Source organism: Leiobunum rupestre, chromosome 5 (genome assembly GCF_980474605.1).
Source record: "Leiobunum rupestre chromosome 5, qqLeiRupe1.1.hap1, whole genome shotgun sequence".
NCBI classification, from domain to species: Eukaryota; Metazoa; Arthropoda; class Arachnida; order Opiliones; family Sclerosomatidae; genus Leiobunum; species Leiobunum rupestre.
This window is the reverse complement of record NC_143388.1, coordinates 53,815,443-53,835,538: the sequence shown is the minus strand read 5'-3', so window position 1 is coordinate 53,835,538 and position 20,096 is coordinate 53,815,443. Positions and strand designations below refer to the sequence as shown.

At 35.3% G+C, this 20,096-nt stretch overlaps 1 protein-coding gene across 1 annotated transcript; it reads right to left on the bottom strand.

Moving 5' to 3' along the window:
* Positions 1-3,548: 3,548 nt before the first annotated feature.
* LOC149945299 (platelet-derived growth factor receptor alpha-like) lies at positions 3,549-19,282 on the bottom strand. Its single transcript, XM_090176497.1, has 6 exons — positions 19,109-19,282; positions 11,526-11,648; positions 10,494-10,609; positions 4,310-4,450; positions 3,816-3,921; positions 3,549-3,743 (listed from the first exon to the last, which is right to left on the bottom strand). The coding sequence occupies exons 1-6, from the start codon at positions 19,280-19,282 to the stop codon at positions 3,549-3,551; spliced, it is 855 nt and encodes a 284-aa protein (XP_090032623.1).
* Between the last annotated feature and the right edge of the window lie 814 nt (positions 19,283-20,096).

Here is a 20,096-nt window from a genome sequence, read left to right as displayed (position 1 = left end):
ATTTGAGTCGCTAGTGAAGGAGCTACGCTCCAACAATGAAATTGAATCTCCGGTAAATTTCCAAACACACTGTACATACAACTACAAAGCAACTTCATTACAACATGTTCAAACTCACCCTGTAAATAAATTACTACGAGTAATAGTTTAATCAACCAATACATTAACTTAAAACAACATAATAATGTACGAAAAAAACTACCTATAACAAAGCGCACTCTAAACCACTCATTTATTACTTTATGGATGTTATACTTGTTTGTTACTTTTGACCATACGACGTTTTCCGAAAAATAGCGTCACACTTATTTGTTACTTTTGGTCATACGTTGGAAGTGTCACCCTCATATGTAAGTACATGTACATGAAACCAATACAAAGAAATCCATATAGGATTGTGTGTAAAACCTGTTCTAAGGGGAACGATCTCCTAGCTATTGGAACGAATCTATTCTATTGTGTAGTTTACAAACCTTCCTCCAGAGGGCGAAAGAGCATTCGTTCTTATTTGAACGAAATAAAATATCTTGAACACACCGTTCTCTGTAACATACCTTTAGAACGCTATCGTTCATTTTTGAACAGACTGTTCTAAGTTGAACGTCTTCTGAACGAATCTTTTTAACAGTGTGGGGAATTCAATTCCCAGCCAAAGTGAATGGTTTGACATATTTTCTTGTACCAAATACGCACCGCTGAACGTCAGGACAACGGCATTTCCCGAAGAACTTTTTGATTTGTGGCCTTGAATTTTAAGACTGAGTATAAAATGAAGTTTGCTGGTCAATCACCTATTAAATAGAAAACGAAAAGACGCTCTCTTTCCGTTTTGTTGCCTTGAATGTCTCTGTATTCGAATATGTTCTTTATTTCAGGTCTTGTCAGCGCTTCGCCAACGGTGTCTTTGTAATTCAATATTACTGTAGCCAGTTCACCTTTGAAATTGGCCAAAAAGGCCTGGTTTTAAACCAAACTGACATCGAGAAGCAGTGGCGTACTCAGAAATTCGAAAAGGGGGGTCGAGGTACGTGGATGTTAAGAAGGGGGTCGAGAAGGGGGTGAAATTTTAGTACAGTCAAAGGTACGCCTAGGGGGGGGGTCTCGACCCGGATACCTCCCCCTTGTCTACGCCACTGTCGAGAAGCCAAACTGATAAGAGCATTCTCCAGGACATCCGTCGGTTTGAATGAGAAAAGCTGTTTAACATGATGAAATAGTGGTCAACGTCGATAAAGGAGATCGCGTCTTTTTGATTATATTCGTTATTTAACCATTCACAATTAAAAATATTGGACGTAAACAGATGAGATTTGGTCTAATCCGCACACATATGGGCAGCTGCCAAAATCCATACCTCGGTGACATTTTTTAAAGGAACCAAATAAATGTTTTAAAATAATTGAGCGAAGTGACAGAGAAAGTGATCATACAGTAACCAAATGCATTTCCTTGAATGAATTTAAAATTTTCAAGTCCAAGGCTATCATTAATATCCCTTCTAACTACAATCAAAACTAAAAATATAATTTTCGATGTAATTGTTTCACGCCAAAATATAAGTGCCGTCATTTTGTACAAACCATGGGTATTGTGACTGCATTTTTTCTTCGTGTCTATTTACAAAGATAAAAACCATTTTATTTGGTAATTTCTAACTTAACAGATGTTTTAAATCGCTGAGGGGAATACACAATTTTTTTCTAATATAGCGACATTATAAAAGGTCTACTCACAAAACATTTAGATATCGGCTTTTATATATTGTAAGAACTAGCTAGGGTTTTTTGGAATCACCATTTCCATTTCCTTTCATCGTGTGAGTGACAGAGATGGACATAGATGGCGGTGATCACGATTCTTACGCCAGTTCTTGTAAAATCAGTACAAACGTTGATATACATATCAATTTAATAATACATTTAAAAACGAACTTTTAACAAAGACTTCCACTGCGCATCATTTCCATACGAGAGTTACTAAGCAAATCAACTTTACGCCGGGCACGAATTGTACTCCATTATTTGTTAGATACATAAACCTCTCATGTAATAGATTTATTCGGCTTACAACGTATCGGAAAAGATTATAATAATTAACTACATCATTCGTTTTAGGAAGTTTATAAATATAAACTGTTGCCAAAATTGAAAAAGCTTTAAATGTAATATACACAGTTCTTGTAAAAAGGTGATTTTAGAAATTCGGAAATTTTATATTTTTGGTTCTTCATTTTTAAGATTTGGAAAATTGAACTTGATAAATTCTGGAAAAAAAAATGTTCCAGTGATCAAAACAAAGAGAAAATCTAAAGAAAGGTTTCTAAAGGTGCCCAAAAACTGAAAATGATTAAGCTTGGATTGTTCCAAAGTAGCAGTGACACATATAGGCAGCTGAGCTCAAGAGACTGGAAACTGGAATTGACATGGACCTAAATCTCAATTTTATGTTAGTAAACTGGGAATCTGGAGATAGATTTCTTGTGATACATTTTCCCTCCAACTTATTCTTAGTAATTAGCATTTATATTAAGATATCAGGTTTAATATTTTCATAACGGACACCGTCAATTTGGAAAGTTAGTTCAATTACTTAGACAGCCTAACGAAAAGTACAACTTCATTACTTATAATTAAGTTTACCCTAAGGCACCGGGAATAAGGTACCTTTGTTCTTATATTCAAAACTTAAAAAAAACTGATTGAAGACCATAAGTTGTTCTCATAAAAATAGAGCTCCTCTAAACAGAGAAGATTTAGATTGCGGCCGAGTAGGTAGTTTAAGGCCCTAGACATTAAATTAAAATGTCCTAGACTGATAACTTATTCGATAAGGTCAGAATTGTTGGAAAAATCTCTGAATGCGATATTGGGACTTTTCATTATCTATGTGTTATTTGACAGATTTTTTCTTGTATGGGTACACACTTATTTACATTAACCACCGCAAAAAAATGTCCATAACAGTAGAAATAATTACAAATTGGAGTGTTTCTAATTTTTATTTCCGAAATTCATGTTTTATTATTATTAAAAAAACGCAGAACCATTAAATTATTTTAAAAAGCTTATTCTAGTTTTTAAAATTATTAACAAATGATTTTTCTTAATAAAAATATCGCTGTATAATCTTAGCTAATTTCAGATTAAAAAATATCTTTATAAGCCCCATTTCATAAAGATCTTTAAATGAACTTTCTTTGTTCAACACAATAAATATAAATAGTGTAGTTGACGAAGAAGGTACAAGGTTCTTGGTTGAATATATCGAACATAAGTCAAGGACATAAAACTTATTTTGAAGAAAAAGTATATGATTACCTTTTCAAGTCCCTATCGATTGCTTAGCTCAGCAAACAAACGAATAGCTGCGTTCGGAAACGCAGTGCCCCTTATTAATTGTTTTCTGTAAAGGTCTAACTATCTAGGCCATTAAAACAAAACAAGTAACTTCTCATACCCGACACTATTTAGTCGGTGCCTTAAGGGTAGGAAGGGCACTTAGAGCCTGCTATCGCATGATTTATCTTAAATACTTCTAATAAAGTTACTTCAGAGTTGAGTCATTTCTTCATTTTCGTATCGCTTTTCTTCAATTTCTGCTTCATTTGTTTCACTTGGAATGACTCCCTGATCCACAAGTGATGCATTGCCCGTTTTCTTTTCATCATTCTTAATGTTACACAATGATTTACTTTCCATTTCGTTAATTTGTACTTTGAATTTCTCAATCAAACTCAAGTAATACTGAAACAGATCGCTTCTATAAGTATCACTTTTAAAAAAGAAAATCAAATGCGTCTTTTATTAGAAACGTACTCCTTGAACTTCGGTCGAGAGTCTCTTATCGAAAAACTCTTCCAAATTTTGGAAGTCTGGTCTGTTAGTTTGCTCCTCTTTCCAACATTCCAACATTATATTGTATCTGCGTTTCAAAAAACTTGGTAATTATTTTTAAAAATTGGGGTTCATAGCGGCTAACGGGCAATACGGTGGAATGCAGTTTAAAAAAAAATGTTTAAAATTATAACACTTTTGAAAAAGATTTTTAATGTTTGTTTTCAGCCATTTTAATATATGTGTTTAAGTCTTTTCTAAACGGTTTGTTTAAAGCCTTTTTTAAACAAAGGATGTACAAATATTAAACAGTGGCAGATTCCTCACTTTGGATTAGAAAACTATCAAATATCATCTCTTAACTTGTTTTTGCTTTACACTTCTGTTAGTGTTTATAAGTTATTCATTGCCAGGAAAATCGGAATATTTTGAATAAAATATATTTCAATTCCAGAAAGTTCAGAAATATTTCTTACACTTCATCAGGCGCGTGTTTTGGTTTCTCCATCCGATACCCATTTTTGAGCTTGTAGTAGAAATGTTCGTCGATTACTACTCCGGGATATGGTTCGGAACCCAGAGAAAATATTTCCCAGAGAAGAACACCGTAAGACCATCTACGAAAAGCCAAATTGTAAATTCATATGAAAATCGACAATTTACCGAAACTTTAATTTTTTTAAGGTTTTCAAATAAATTTGTTTTCAGAAAATATAAATGTCTAGAAAGACGTTTTTTGTCATTACCAAAATCAGTTTTTTTTTAATTATTTCGGAAGGTAATAATATTTTCAAAATAAAACAACCTGTTGTTTATCGACTATCCTAGTGCTCCGATTTCGATTATTTTTTATCCATCTTTTTTCTAATAATTACAAAATTAGTATTCGACATGCTAATGAAATAATAAATATTTATTAACATCTGCTTAGTTTAAAAACGTTTAAAATAAGCTGACGATTTGCGATGGTGTTAAAAAACCGTTTTATCTGTGCCAAAAAGTTAATTTTGCTCATTTCAGTTAATTAGTTACAAAGTTTTTAAAAATAAACTAGTTTTAATTCAGACTAGTTTAACTATAATATACTATTTAGAATGTGTCTAAAATTTGTCAACATTTTTTATTAATGGCAGTTTGATTTACTAATTTGTGAAAGGAAATTTAACTAGGGGTGTGCGAGTACCTAAATTGTTATTTTATCGGTTAAAGAGAAAATCAAAACCTCGTTTTATTTTTTTTATAAGTCTTTTCCTTCCGTACCTCACGATTAAAGAATATTCATAATTGGACGTTTCCTAAGGCCTCTTTTACGGAAATTTCGTTTTATAACCAGTTTATTTTAATGATCTTATTAATAAACTAATCAAGAATTTTAGGACTACGAAAGCAACGTTGGGTAAACAGCAGCCAGATGGATATAAATTGGGGCAAAACAAAGAGGAAATAGAAGCAGCAGCCAGAAAGATAGAAATTGAGGCAAAACAAAGAGGAAATAGAACAGCAGCCAGAAATATAGAAATTGGGGCAAAACTAAGAGGAAATAGAAGCAGCAGCCAGAAAGATAGAAATTGGGGCAAAACAAAGAGGAAATAGAACAGCAGCCAGAAAGATAGAAATTGGGGCAAAACAAAGAGGAAATAGAACAGCAGCCAGAAAGATAGAAATTGGGGCAAAACAAAGAGGAAATATAACAGCAGCCAGAAAGATAGAAATTGGGGCAAAACAAAGAGGAAATATAACAGCAGCCAGAAAGATAGAAATTGGGGCAAAACAAAGAGGAAATAGAACAGCAGCAGCCAGAAAGATAGAAATTGGGGCAAAACAAAGAGGAAATAGAAGCAGCAGCCAGAAAGATAGAAATTGGGGCAAAACAAAGAGGAAGTAGAAGCAGCAGCCACATGGAGATATATATTAGACAATGTTAAGAGGTGATGGGAACAGCAGCCAGAGAGAAAGCGTTTACACACCAAAGAGGGGATAAAAACAGCAACCACAGACAGATTGAGACCAACCAAAGAGATGATGTAAACAGCAATAAGAGGGAGTGAGTGATAGATTGAAACAAAGCAACGTCGGGATATAAACAGCAACCAGAAAGTGAGATAGAGAGATATATTAATTAAGACAAGGAAAAAAGGGAAGAGTATGATAGATTGATAACGTCATCTTGACGTTCACCCACTTCACTATTTATACACAAAAAATGCTAGTTCATTTCAGTTCAATCGAATACAACATAAATTTAATTTGTCGAAATTCTAAATATTTTAAATTTCTATATTTTTAAAGAAAACGTGAAAAAGCATCATTAAATTTCTGACTAATAATAATATTTTTAGTGGTTATATACGTACACGTCACTTTTAACTGTGTAAACTTTGTCCGATAATGATTCCAGAGCATTCCATTTTATCGCAACTAAAGCCTTCAGATAAATAAAATAAGTCTTAAGTCAAACTGAAACATTTTGGTACAATAAAACTTATTTGAAGAAGCGATAGATTAATGTAAGACTCTCAAAATGGTGCTGACTCTTTTTATTAGGATTAAGTTAATAATTTTATAAGTTAAAATATTCAAAAAAATATTAATTCAGTTTTCAAAGAAAACGAATCCGTTCGTTTTTCAAATGAAATGGTATCAATATGCATTGAATGATTTAAATTGTTAGATAACAAATTTAGATTATTTGGAACAATTTAGAGCAGTGGCGTTTCTGGGCCTTTTTCAAAGCTTTCGGAAAAAACTTGGCCGTGCTTTAAAATAAGAAAAAGTTTGCTGAATTATTTTCATCAAACAAAAAATATTTATTTGTTTGTCATAATTAAAATTTATTAGCTTAAAATTAAGGCAGCTTTTTCACAGGTATTCTTAACCTGTTCATGAACCTACGAAGTACAATTATAAAATACGGTAAACTTTCGTAAAAAAGCAACCGGTTAAAAAGTCTTATGATACACTCAAATCTTAAATTGCAAATACTGTACAAGCAATTGTTTGCCAGTAACAAAGCCAAAACAATAATGCGAGCAGAGCAGCGCCTATGCGTGAAAAGTTCTAGATCGATAAAGCTCTTTGAGTAAGTAGGAACTCGTTATTGGGAATTAAGAGTTACCTTTCAAATTTGGAAAGACCCTTGAAATATGACAAAGTTACTGTTTTGACCAAGGCTATTTATATGGACCCAAAACCACAAAAACAAAGCTCAGCAATATTAAAATATCCTTAGCAAAATTTATGAGATCATTAATGGGCCGGGCCTTAAAGTTCGACGAAATTGAAGACTTTGGGGTCATAGTTCGTTACTAAATATGGTAATCTAATGAGCTTTAGTGTGTCAATTATATTTATAAAAGTATTCAAGAAAGCAAAAGGCATTAATAATTACGACAATGACGACGCCGTAGACTATATCTAGACCGTAGTTAGATTCTACATGCAAGTCGAGGGGCGGTCACTCCGCGTAATCAGCGTACAAGCCCGTACTTTTTGACTCTACTAATGAGATTACTCGTAATCTTTAGAGTCTGCACCTTTATCAGTGTTTAGTGTGCGTAAGCTGTGTACAGGCCATCTGAAAGTGGTTAGCCCCTCGATGCAAGTCAATGTTAGGCTCAAACCCAAAGAACGGTAGATTGCAATATAAGTTAATATAAAATAATATACTAGCAAAGATTTACAAATTATTTTTTACAAAAACTACTTCAGGTAGATATTTAAAATTTTTAAGATTAAGTAAAAACACCGGACATTGATTAATAAAATTTCATCCTTTTTTTAAAAATATTTTCACATTTTAAGGAAACATATTTTTTCACCACTAGGAGCAAGATCAATTTTGTAAATTGAGAATTTTTAGAACATCAAATATCTGACATTGACAAGTTGGGCAATGTAAACTTGTTTCATCCGGGGGAAAGAAAGCAACTTGTAATGACAATAGCTGGTGGCTGGGTTTTAATGCGTAGGAAGGGGGTGGCAAGCCCTTCATGCCACGCGAGTCAACAGCCGTTAACCTCAGCAAGTTTTTACGGAATGGGGAAACTGGACAACTCGGTTGAAAACCCCTTAACCCCGTAGTGAAAGAACTGGCGAACTCACGGAGAAGGAGCTTTTCCGAGTATTCACTCAGTGTCACAAGCTGGGATCGAACCCGGCTCCTTTTGATGCGAGGCGAAAATGATAATCACTTCACATCCCAACCTAACTCATTCACGTATCATTGTAATTGACGGTAACCTCCAATCTCAATCGTGCTTAACAAAAAGTTACTTCCATTAAATAACAAAAATAAACGTGAACTTAAACCATTTATTGGTAATTAGATGTTTCAAAATCAGTTTCCAAGTTCTTTAAGGGCTTAAAAACGTGCAGAACAAATTGAAATTTTAGATGATTAAGCTATGCTTAAATTATAAAGTGCACGACTATCTCTTTTCAGTTTATTTTGGGTCGTAGTTTTCCATTAAACTGAAGGTATTCATTGATTTCAAATGATGCTCTATAAATTCTTAATTGAAAAAATTGATCGAGCACCTAGTGGTAAAACAATATTTTTTTAAAAGTGAGAAAATATTTTCAGAAAACGAGTTAATTTCAACAATCAATGTCCCTCGGTGTATTTACTTAAATATAAAAAATTAAAATTTTTACCTAGTAATTTTCATAAAAATCATTTGTGCAGGGTGTTACGGATAAGAGTACCGAAAATTTCTATGTGCATCCTATGGGTCTATATGAGTAAAAAATGTCTAATAAAAATGGGTCCTAAAGTGCTTCGTTTCAGAGATATGGGCTCCCAAAAAACCCGGACACAATATTCTTCCTTGAACCAAATTGTTTTCATTAAACTATCAATTGTTTTTTATCCGTGAGGCGAGAAACTTTAATAACAAGTGGCAAAAGTTCATTAATGTCCTTTTAGTAGTAAAATGAGTTTAAAGACAAAGCATTTTAATTTTATTGACACGGTTCCAAATAAAATAAAAACATTTTGTCGTTACGAACGACTTTAATTTTCAAAATTTAAGATACAAATGTCATAAGATTTCTAAAAGAATGCTTTTAAGTTTGTCTAATCCGTTCTGTGGTTAATATGGCACGTCAAAGAACGCTTATGGGGTTAGAAGTTCAAAGATTCAATCGTTCGTCTTTTGGTAAAACCAGTCAAAATATTATTTGTATCTCTTTCCCGGTTACATGTCAATCATAAAAAAAACAATGTTAAAACTTTGAATTTTGAACTTTTTTTTTCAAATAAATCAGTATAAAATATTGATTATTTGGGAAACTTATTTACTTTGTAACCACAATTGCGATATTGATGGCACATTTTTCTAACGCTGCATACGGACGAGCCGAAGAAAGAGGAGATGTGGCCCGGAAGTTGTATCAAGAACACTACCCACTAAGAAGGGTTCTGAAAAGGCGAACTTTTGAAGCTGTAGACCGGGCAACTTCAACCGTACCGGGAGAGAGTGCACAACATTCCACTTGACGTGGAAGAACAGGTAAATACCTCGGTTTATAACTACTTTTTAGTTATAATTTTTTAATATTTTTTGATAAAATGTTAGGTACTTACAATTTTCGATGATGATCCAATTGTATGACAGTTAGATGTCAATCATGTTATGGTCTGAAGAATTCTACGTGGTCACCCTTTCCATCTTCAAAAATTCCAAGACGTGAATGACGCCGACTATCCTAGACTTTTTATTGTACAAGAAGTAAATGTTTTTGTTTTCAAGTTATCCTAGACGTACCAACTTCTGTCAGTGGTTTGGGGACAGAGTACTGAATGACCCACAGTTCGCAAGTATTATCCTAACAGCTGATGAGGCCAATTTTTCCCGGAACGGCATAGTCACTTAGCACCATAATTATCAATAGAGCCAAAATAACCCACATGGAACAATAGTCGCAACTCACCAAGAGCGCTTCAGCCTCAACATTTATTGTGGAATTGTCAGAGACTATCTAGTTGGACCAATTTTCTTCCATCTAGGTTAAATGGAGAGTCATACAAATGATTTCTTCAGGAATCGTTACCAGAGCTATTGGAAGACGTCCCGTTGGCAACTAGAGTGCGAATGTGGTTCTAACACGATGGAGTGCCACTACATATCAGCCACGTAGTGCGAGATCAACTTGATGCAACATTTCCTTTAAGGTGGATAGGACGAGGAGGAACTATTTCGTGGCCGCCTCGATCGCTCGATTTAAACACTTGCGATTGATTTCTTTGAGGATATCTGAAGGACCTTGTTTATAAAACAGATGTCCGTGACATTAATGACCTTCGTCAACACATTATAGATGGATGTGAGACTATTCGGAACAAGCCTGAAATCTTCGAAAAGATTCGTCAATCATTTGTACGGCGTTGTCATTTTGAGCAGTTATTGTGATGTTTTACAATTTATTAAAAGACAATAATTATTTGTAACTGGTTTTTGCGTATCACTTCCGAATAAGTTTTAGCTGGCGTTATCATTAAACTAAACGAATTATGGATTATTTACACTTTTAGGTTTTAAGTTTATTCTACATAAACACCAATTACTCCCATAACACCTAAACCACGTACAAGCTTCAACAAGGCTGACTATCCTCGTAGAATTGACGTTTTTCAGTGCCCCAGCAAACACAACATCATACCTCCAGCGTCCTATGGACAGTACGCTGGTGTATTGAATTTCTCCGTTTGATGTCCCAAAAACCGGATGGAGATAGAGATGTTGACGTAAATCAGAGGTTAAAAGACGAGCAAATGTCTGATTTTTCCAGAGTCAAAGTACGTCCCGAGCACAAGTTCTAAGAGTAAGACGTCCGTCGGGTTTTTAGTGAACATGCCGAGGATGAGTGTACGTTAAGCCTAAAGACGTCCGAGAGTGTTTAGTATGGTTAAATATCAGCTTAATCGGGACGTATCCAGGACGTTTATTTGATGTCTTGTATTTTTCTTAACCTTCTATCTACAGACTCAAACGCCAGTCGATCTGACACCAGTCTTTTAGGAATCTACTGCTGGTTGAATCTTTGAGCTTCTAACCCAATTTTCCTTAGGCCGTCCGTGCAATAAACGTTCCTAGTCCAATGTGCCCTATTAGCTAGAGAACGAATTAGACAATTTTAAAACCATTCCTTTAAAATTTTCATAACATTTGTATCTTTTAATTTAATAATTAAAATCGTATCACTAAATTAAAATGGCTTTGTCTTCAAACTCATTTTACTTCTTAAAGGACATAAATGTACTTTGGCCACTTGTTATTAAAGTTTCAAGCCTCACGGATAAAAAACAATTGATCGTTTAATGAAAAAAATTTGGTTCAAGGAAGAATATTATTTGCCAGATTTTAGGCTGTGTCCGGTTTATAAGGTAATTTTTTGGGAGCCCATACCTCTGAAACGAAGCACTTTAGGACCCATGTTTATTAGACACTTTGTACTCATAGAGACCCATAGAACGCATATATAAAGTTTCGGTACTCTTATCCGTAACACCCTGTATAACTACCTCAGTCAAAAGAATCGGAACGAGATATACTCGCTCGGCCCATAGTTTTATATTTGATTTAACCTTATCTTTTTTATAAAATTTTGATACTATTGTTTGTTTGTGTCTTTGCGAATGAAAATATTGCTTTAAATGTATATCGGCATTGATTGTTTAAAACATAAGCTCACTTTGCTTTGCGTTGTGTAAAAGCCTTCTTTGGAGATATCTTTGGTGAGACCGAAGTCGCAAATCTTGACAACATTGAAATCGGACAACAAAACGTTTCTCGCAGCTAAATCTCGATGAATCAGCTGAAACAAAACAGGCACATGAAACTAAAATGTAACCATTCATCGTTGCATTGGGGTTTGCCCTAAAGGAAATACGAAATGTTTTCGATTTTTTGCATAAATTTGTTTCCAGGTTTTTTATATCAACTATAAGCCTTTTTTCGGAAAATTTTCCGAAATATTCCGCAATTAACAAAAAAAGTTTTCAACAACTACGAAATTTTAAGAGTGCACAAGAGTTTTAATTTAAAATGTATTTCACCCGACTAGTTTTGGACACGTTATCATACCCCTGATGACGATCCGATAACTTGTTCGAAACTAGACGGGTGAAATAAATTTTAAATTAAAACTCTTGTGTTGTGCACTTTTAAAAAATTCGTTCGTTTCCTTTTTTCTAAAAAGAAGTGAGTCTAATATTGTTTGCAAATTTAAATGAAGCCGCATTGTCGCCTCATTTTTTCTGAACTTAAAGTAAATCTAAACCTCTAAACTAGTTTAAACTGATTAACAATGTAACACCAATAATGTTTTGCAATATTTTACGGTTATTAGACATTTCGTATCGATAAAAAGTTTAAAACATTAAAAACCCTTAAAAAGTAATTTGTTTCAATTTTAAATTTAGTGGAAATTTTTCCGCAATTTTTTCTGGAAAATTAAAAACAGAGCTCTAACTTTAATTGGCAATACATGTGTAAAACTTAAAATAAAGAGGGCTATAAATGTAAAGAAAATATTATTTATATATAGGGCTATTAATATAAAAGGCTCTATATCCAGAGCTCTGCGTCACCCTATAGATCAGCCCGTGCTTTCCCGGAAAGCGTGGTTGTATGTGCATTTTAGATTTCACAAAGGGGTTTAGGAAAAAGTCGCCAGGTTAAGCTAGCAAATAACATTTCAGAAGAAAAATAATTTATCTATCGTTGTAGGAAGAATATAAATTAATGGATCACAAATCGCCCAACAGTCCATTTAAAAATTGAGTTATTTACCCGCGTTACTGTAGAAGTTTGTCAGGAATTTATAAACCGGTGCTCCAAGCGCAAACATGTGCCTTATACGAAGATTCGCCAATCCTCAGTAAGCTACCCAATCCTCCGAAACGGCCGGGATGCCTGGACCTTATCCGCTAACCTGAGCCGAAATCCAGTTTCCTGCTCCTACCTAACCGAAGTCGGAGAGGGTGTTAGGTTCTTTTTACCACGGCTAACATATCCCAGTGCGCCACCACCTCTATGTGCCGGACCCCAACTCTACGATAAGGCCACAAGCTTTTGCACACCATGGCTCATAAAGGGCCACGTTACTATAGCAGTTTGACCAAAAAATTACATTAATAAGCAGTTCCTTGAATTGTTATTGGTTAACAGCTAATGCTGCAAAACCCAGGTGAAGCCGCCCGGGTTTATGAATGCAGAAATTCGAAACTATCTAGGTGCCCACTCCGTGACTACAGGGCTGCAGTCCATACAGTGCTGCTGCTGGTTAAGGGTGTGTATACTGACGTCCTGCTTCTTCACTCAAAGCGCAGCTAGAAACCACTAATACAAGGTGGATATTATTTGGACCAATAATGACAACCCACATGTTGGCAGTCACTCTATGTTGGTAAGCCACCGTGTGGCGTGTTTTGAACGAAGAAGGTTCCTATCTTTTAAATATTTGCATCAGTGTTTAATTGAGGAAGACTTGCAGCATGACTTCCAATTTTTGTTAGATCAAACGGGAATGACCCTGATTTTGTTAGATCAAACGGGAATGACCCTGATTTTGTTAGATCAAATGAGGATGACCCAGATTTTCTTTCACGATTTACAGCCTTTGAAAAATTTATACTTTACATGAATGATACAATTAACCGTTACCTAAAACTTGTCTTAGGAGAATCCTAATTAACTATGCGAACAATGCCAACCGGAAATTGGGTGGGTCTTTCTTAGAATAGGGCTCTATCCGAGACATTGACTGGATGAAGTTGTGTGGAGATTTCAGAGCGCGTTGTAGGGGATTTTCTTTATAATCTTCCAAACTTTAACTTTGTTCAAGGCGATGGAGGTTCCCTCATTATGGCTAGATAAACAGCCCTGGGAAGATCGGAGAGGCCCTGTGTATTAACTAGACTGACCTTTCGACTTGAGAAATTTAAATTTTCCTTCTGTGACCATGCCCCCCCCCCGGTATGTTTTATTTAACGGTACGGGGGTATACAAATCATTTAGTGTATGTGACCATGTCCCGAGCCTGCCTTGCTGTATAGCATAAATAATAATGTATTAAGTGAAATCGAATAAAACCTGTACCTCCGAGAGTAATAAAGACTAACAGACTTCTAAAAATCTGTACCCTGATTACATTCACACGAAAGTGAAATAAATTAAGTCATTAAAGCAACAGACTTGTACACCGATTCCAGAAACTCTCCGAACAAACAAAAAAACGATAATGACGAGGTGTTTCTCTTAACACGAGTTTTCATATACCACCATATGTAAATTCACAAGGTATTCGTTTCTCAATAGACGCTTAAATACAACTTGTTTATCGATTAGCCTAGAAGTAGTAATACAGACAAGGACGTATATAAGGGGGGTTTAGGGGGTTCAAACCCCCTTAGGACTCGATTCCTATCTTATGAAAGGAGCGCAACATTAAGAAATAAACAGTAAGACGTAAAAATGATCATTTGCTCGCAAATGTATTAAAAAAAAACTTCGTTTGATACACGTGCGGAAATGTCATTGTCACTCGTCCAGAGTCAAGCCAGTACTTTAAATATGCGTTATTGCTAACGAACAAATTTCGCGCTCGCTACGCTCGCGATTTCATCTGGTTATGTTATGACCCGTCCCCCCCCCTTAGACTTTCTATATATACGTGCTTGAATACAGAGAATCAGGACATACATGTAAAAGGGTCATATATTAAAGAACGCGTTGCTTAATATTTCACTATAAAAAGGCTCGTTCAATTCCGTACTCACCTTCTGAAAGAAAAAAATGGCACGCTATCAACTTTCGCTTTACTTAGTAAACTTTCAAAAACATGTGCCTATTTTAGTCAGTGATTCGTGCATACGCGTAGGGGAGTGAAAAAAGCGGCATTTATTGAAGCGTCTATTTCTATTTTAGAAAACTAAATTTTCTAATTGAATAATTTCCCTCAATGGAGTTGCTGTTCAAACTATTTCGAAGGCGATATTTCGAGAATTCAGATACGTTTAACTCTGGAAACAAATAGTCTAGAAATAAATCCAACGATTACGTTACGGTTTTTGTTCTTTAACGATTGTTGCCATGGAAGCGTGGGATAAGAGTAGGATGAGGTAACGTCTTCAGGGTTTTTCAATGTACAGGTAGAAAGGGGTCGGCACCGGAAGTCCCCGCTTCCTTCCCCCTCCCTAAACTAGGTCACAGGTGGCGCGGGGGGTCGGCATTTTCCTCCCCACTCGGGTGAGTCACCGAAGGTCATTGACCCCCGCCAGGTGGCGCGCGCGTACTTCGCACTGATTGGCGCGCGCGATTACCACGCGGCGCGTGTACTGCGCGTGTACTGCGCGCTAATTGGCTGACTCGAAATTATTCAAAATGGCGCTGATTGGTTGGTATTTTGTCGCGAAAAGGGGTCAGTACTCCTTTAAAGGAATTCCCAGGCTCGCTATACTCGGTCCCCGTTTTCCATTGTAAAGGCGGTGACAGGTTTTTGATTAAGTGTTTATCGGGGAATTCACCGTTGCTAGGTTACTCCGCGCGCTGTTTGAGACTCGGGGAATGTGTGACCTTGTAGCTATATAATAACAACATTTTTGGCGGGAATTTAACATGACAAAGGCTTAACATAAGTTTGTAACTCTCTTTTAGCGGTTATTATATGAACTCTTAGTAATTTGGAAAATTCACGTGATTTGGCCGCCTTCTTTAATGTTTCATATTCAAACGAGTTCTGTAGGGTGGCCATCTTTGTTATTTTTTCGAAATTTACCATATTTACGTCAATTTTTTTAACGCTTTATACAAGTTGTTCCTAACGGATTTTTTATATCGTTACGTACCTAGATGACTTGGACTTGGTTATTATTATGACATATGCATCATATATTACCGTCACTTAACCTTTAAAAACGACGCGCGGGAATGTTTGTGAAGTAATTAGGGAATGGATATTTCAAGTTTTTTTAAACATAGTCAATACGTTAATAACGGGGAAAATATTGTATTACCTGTCATCCGTTGGGGTCATCTCGCGTAAACATGTGTTAAAAAGGGGAATTACATATCAAGACATTACAAGAACTCGCGTTTCGGCGTGTGTAACAAGGCCGGTTCGCGCTCATGAAATTTAAATAAACGTTAATAATGCAGTAAAAAGCTAAGCCTAACAAATTTAAGAAATACTTGGTCGTCAAAACTACTGTTGAAAACATTTGCTGTTATAATCTCCCGCGTATTGACTTAATAATAATGGTATTTTATAGCGTCATATGAAATAACGGGCGGAAATAACTTACTTACGAGTTTAAGGTGAATCCTACGAAGCAAGAATTACATTAGTATAATAACAAACAAAACATTTACTAATAAAAAAATTATAAACTGAAAATGTTTTTGAAACCGCGATTTATAGTCGTCCTGTATTCATCCATATTATAAATATAACTACGTCTCCAAAGAAATGTCCATACTCCTTTAAAAATGTAAATCCCCGGCTCTTTGTTAAATATTGATATTGTTACGGCGATTGTAACGTCAGAGATACTAAAGTTTGAAAAATACAAGTTTAAAATGTTTTAACGTACCTTTTTAAAGGCCATGAATAATCCACTTTTTCTTATTGAGTCAATTAAAATTAAGTTAAGTTAATAGCCGTTAGCGCTCCTCTGATTACCGCGAACTATCTCTCTCTCCGCGTTTATCTCCATTGTTAACAGGTTTTGAATGATTAAGAGCAGGTGTTGAGCGGAGAATCCTCCGTTGCTATGGTGCCCTCGGCGCGACATTTATTTGAGTATCAACAAACTTAGCATTAGAAGAATTATAGGATTAATTTACAAGGTTGCTATACTTTGTAGATTCTACTCCTTTAGTCCGGGATAGGTAGTCGTAAAACACAACGATTTTTTTTCTTATTCGCTTTTTATACTGAGAAACGCATTCTTTACCGCGATATTATGACAAATAACTACAGAAATCTTCTAACAAAAAAGTCCTGAAAGATTAAGAAACTAGTCTATTAAATTAAACCCAAAGCGCCACAAATCATGAAGCTACTTTTACATTAAATAGGTATCAAACATTAGTTAAAAACTTGTGTTCAAGTTGTTGTGATAACAAAACATGATTTGTTTAATTGCCAACAACAATAATTAAAATATCAAATTGATAGGCTGGTAATTGTTTGCATGTTTCGTTAAAATTAACTTGATTAACTGAGTTCTATATTTATAGTATTATTTATTATCTATAATAATGTAGTATTTCGGTTATGTAAAATTTTTTTGGCCATTTATCTAGCTGTACTTTTTCCAAAAATATTGTTCATAGGATATAAGGTGCTAGACTTTATAATGTATGTCAAATCTGTTAAAATTTAAAAGTACATATCGCCGGAATAAATTGCAACTCTATTTTCATTCTTATTATAACTGACAATAGCGATCAATAATAATAATTAATCCTATAATTCTTCTAATGCTAAGTTTGTTGATACTCAAATAAATGTCGCGCCGAGGTCACCATAGCAACGGAGGATTCTCCGCTCAACACCTGCTCTTAATCATTCAAAACCTGTTAACAATGGAGATAAACGCGGAGAGAGATAGTTCGCGGTAATCAGAGGAGCGCTAACGGCTATTAACTTAACTTAATTTTAATTGACTCAATAAGAAAAAGTGGATTATTCATGGCCTTTAAAAAGGTACGTTAAAACATTTTAAACTTGTATTTTTCAAACTTTAGTATCTCTGACGTTACAATCGCCGTAACAATATCAATATTTAACAAAGAGCTGGGGATTTACATTTTTAAAGGAGTATGGACATTTCTTTGGAGACGTAGTTATATTTATAATATGGATGAATACAGGACGACTATAAATCGCGGTTTCAAAAACATTTTCAGTTTATAATTTTTTTATTAGTAAATGTTTTGTTTGTTATTATACTAATGTAATTCTTGCTTCGTAGGATTCACCTTAAACTCGTAAGTAAGTTATTTCCGCCCGTTATTTCATATGACGCTATAAAATACCATTATTATTAAGTCAATACGCGGAAGATTATAACAGCAAATGTTTTCAACAGTAGTTTTGACGACCAAGTATTTCTTAAATTTGTTAGGCTTAGCTTTTTACTGCATTATTAACGTTTATTTAAATTTCATGAGCGCGAACCGGCCTTGTTACACACGCCGAAACGCGAGTAATGTCTTGATATGTAATTCCCCCTTTTAACACATGTTTACGCGAGATGACCCCAACGGATGACAGGTAATACAATATTTTCCCCGTTATTAACGTATTGACTATGTTTAAAAAAACTTGAAATATCCATTCCCTAATTAATTCACAAACATTCCCGCGCGTCGTTTTTAAAGGTTAAGTGACCGTAATATATGATGCATATGTCATAATAATAACCAAGTCCAAGTCATCTAGGTACGTAACGATATAAAAAATCCGTTAGGAACAACTTGTTTAAAAGCGTTAAAAAAATTGACGTAAATATGGTAAATTTCGAAAAAATAACAAAGATGGCCACCCTACAGAACTCGTTTGAATATGAAACATTAAAGATGGCGGCCAAATCACGTGAATTTTCAAATTACTAAGAGTTCATATAATAATCGCTAAAAGAGAGTTACAAACTTATGTTAAGCCTTTGTCAAATTCCCGCCAAAAATGTTTTTATTATATAGCTACAAGGTCACACATTCCCCGAGTCTCAAACAGCGCGCGGAGTAACCTAGCAACGGCGAATTCCCCGATAAACACTTAATCAAAAACCTGTCACCGCCTTTACAATGGAAAACGGGGACCGAGTATAGCGAGCCTGGGAATTCCTTTAAAGGAGTACTGACCCCTTTCCGCGACAAAATACCAACCAATCAGCGCCATTTTGAATAATTTCGAGTCAGCCAATTAGCGCGCAGTACACGCGCAGTACACGCGCCGCGTGGTAATCGCGCGCGCCAATCAGCGCGAAGTACGCGCGCGCCACCTGGCGGGGGTCAATGACCTTCGGTGACTCACCCCGAGGGGGGAGGAAAATGCCGACCCCCCGCGCCACCTGTGACCTAGTTTAGGGAGGGGGGAGGAAGCGGGGACTTCCGGTGCCGACCCCCACGTGTACCTCTACATTGAAAAGTGCCAAAGATTGGGGTACATCCTACTGATAAGCTTCTTTACGCTACTTAATGAAGGTAAATTTTACACCAAAAATACTGCATTAAATTTATATAAAGTAAAAATCAAATGGTATTTACCTTTTTTGAAGATAAGTGTCTCATTCCTTTGGCAACTTGAAAAGAATAAGAGATCAAGTCGCAGGGTTTAATCCGCTGTTCGAAATTGTGTATTTCCGCAATAGTATCATCATTTGTCGTACTGATGGTTTTATCTTTCCCGTTCCAGGATTTTAAGACTCCTTCTTGATTCATTTCGCCAACGAAATACTTTCGGTTTCTGTATAGAAAATCGCGAAGATTTCCAAAACGGCAAAATTCCAATATCAAAAGCAGCTCTCCTTTAAAAGCAAAAGAAAATAAGTCAAATGCCTTGAGACTAATCAAGGACCAAAGTGTTTATGAACACGGGCCATTAGCCGTACCCTTTAACCGCAATTGGACATATTTGCCTTTTTCAGCTAAACATTTGTGACCCTAATTGACTGATTTTAAATTATTCTATTTATTGTACAAATCATATAAAAACACACTTAATCATTAAATTCAAAAACATTTATCGACTGCAATTAGTGACGTTGAAAAATTATTAACAAGTGACCTCCCGTATATTATAAAAAAACCGATAGTTGTAGACTAGGTGCTTTGTTTGCAGGATTTATCGGTGCAATAGAGCCTCTTACCGTTGCTGAAGTTCTTAGTGACGGCTCCGAGAAGGTTAGCAATGTTAATATGTTTTTCTAATTGCGTTAGTATTTTCAGTTCCGCCAACAGAGCTGATCGTTGCAAAGGGTTAGCGAAATCTAAAATTAAAAAGCATCAGACAGTCAAATACATATTTATCCTTATATTAATCAAAAACGTTTTAACTATTTGATCACCATTTTTATATCAATTAGATTTTTCTTTTGTAAGTAATATGCTGTGACATACATCTGGTATCTTAAAGATCATTTCGTGTTAGTGCTTCACTTACACTCAAATCGTTACAGGAAACCCCTAAATATAATCCCGTGTGCGCTCGATTTATAATCCCAACTTAAATGTAGCTTCTTTATTTAATAAGAGC

What these genes read in the sequence shown, in the direction of transcription:
- LOC149945299 (XM_090176497.1), bottom strand. Translation starts at nt 19,282, where the DNA reads ATGAATCAAGAAGGAGTCTTAAAATCCTGGAACGGGAAAGATAAAACC. An exon ending in GACACTTATCTTCAAAAAAG is followed by an intron (nt 11,649 to 19,108) that starts GTAAATACCATT and finishes GTTTTGTTTCAG; the next exon opens with CTGATTCATCGAGATTTAGC. An exon ending in TTTACACAACGCAAAGCAAA is followed by an intron (nt 10,610 to 11,525) that starts GTGAGCTTATGT and finishes TGGAAAAATCAG; the next exon opens with ACATTTGCTCGTCTTTTAAC.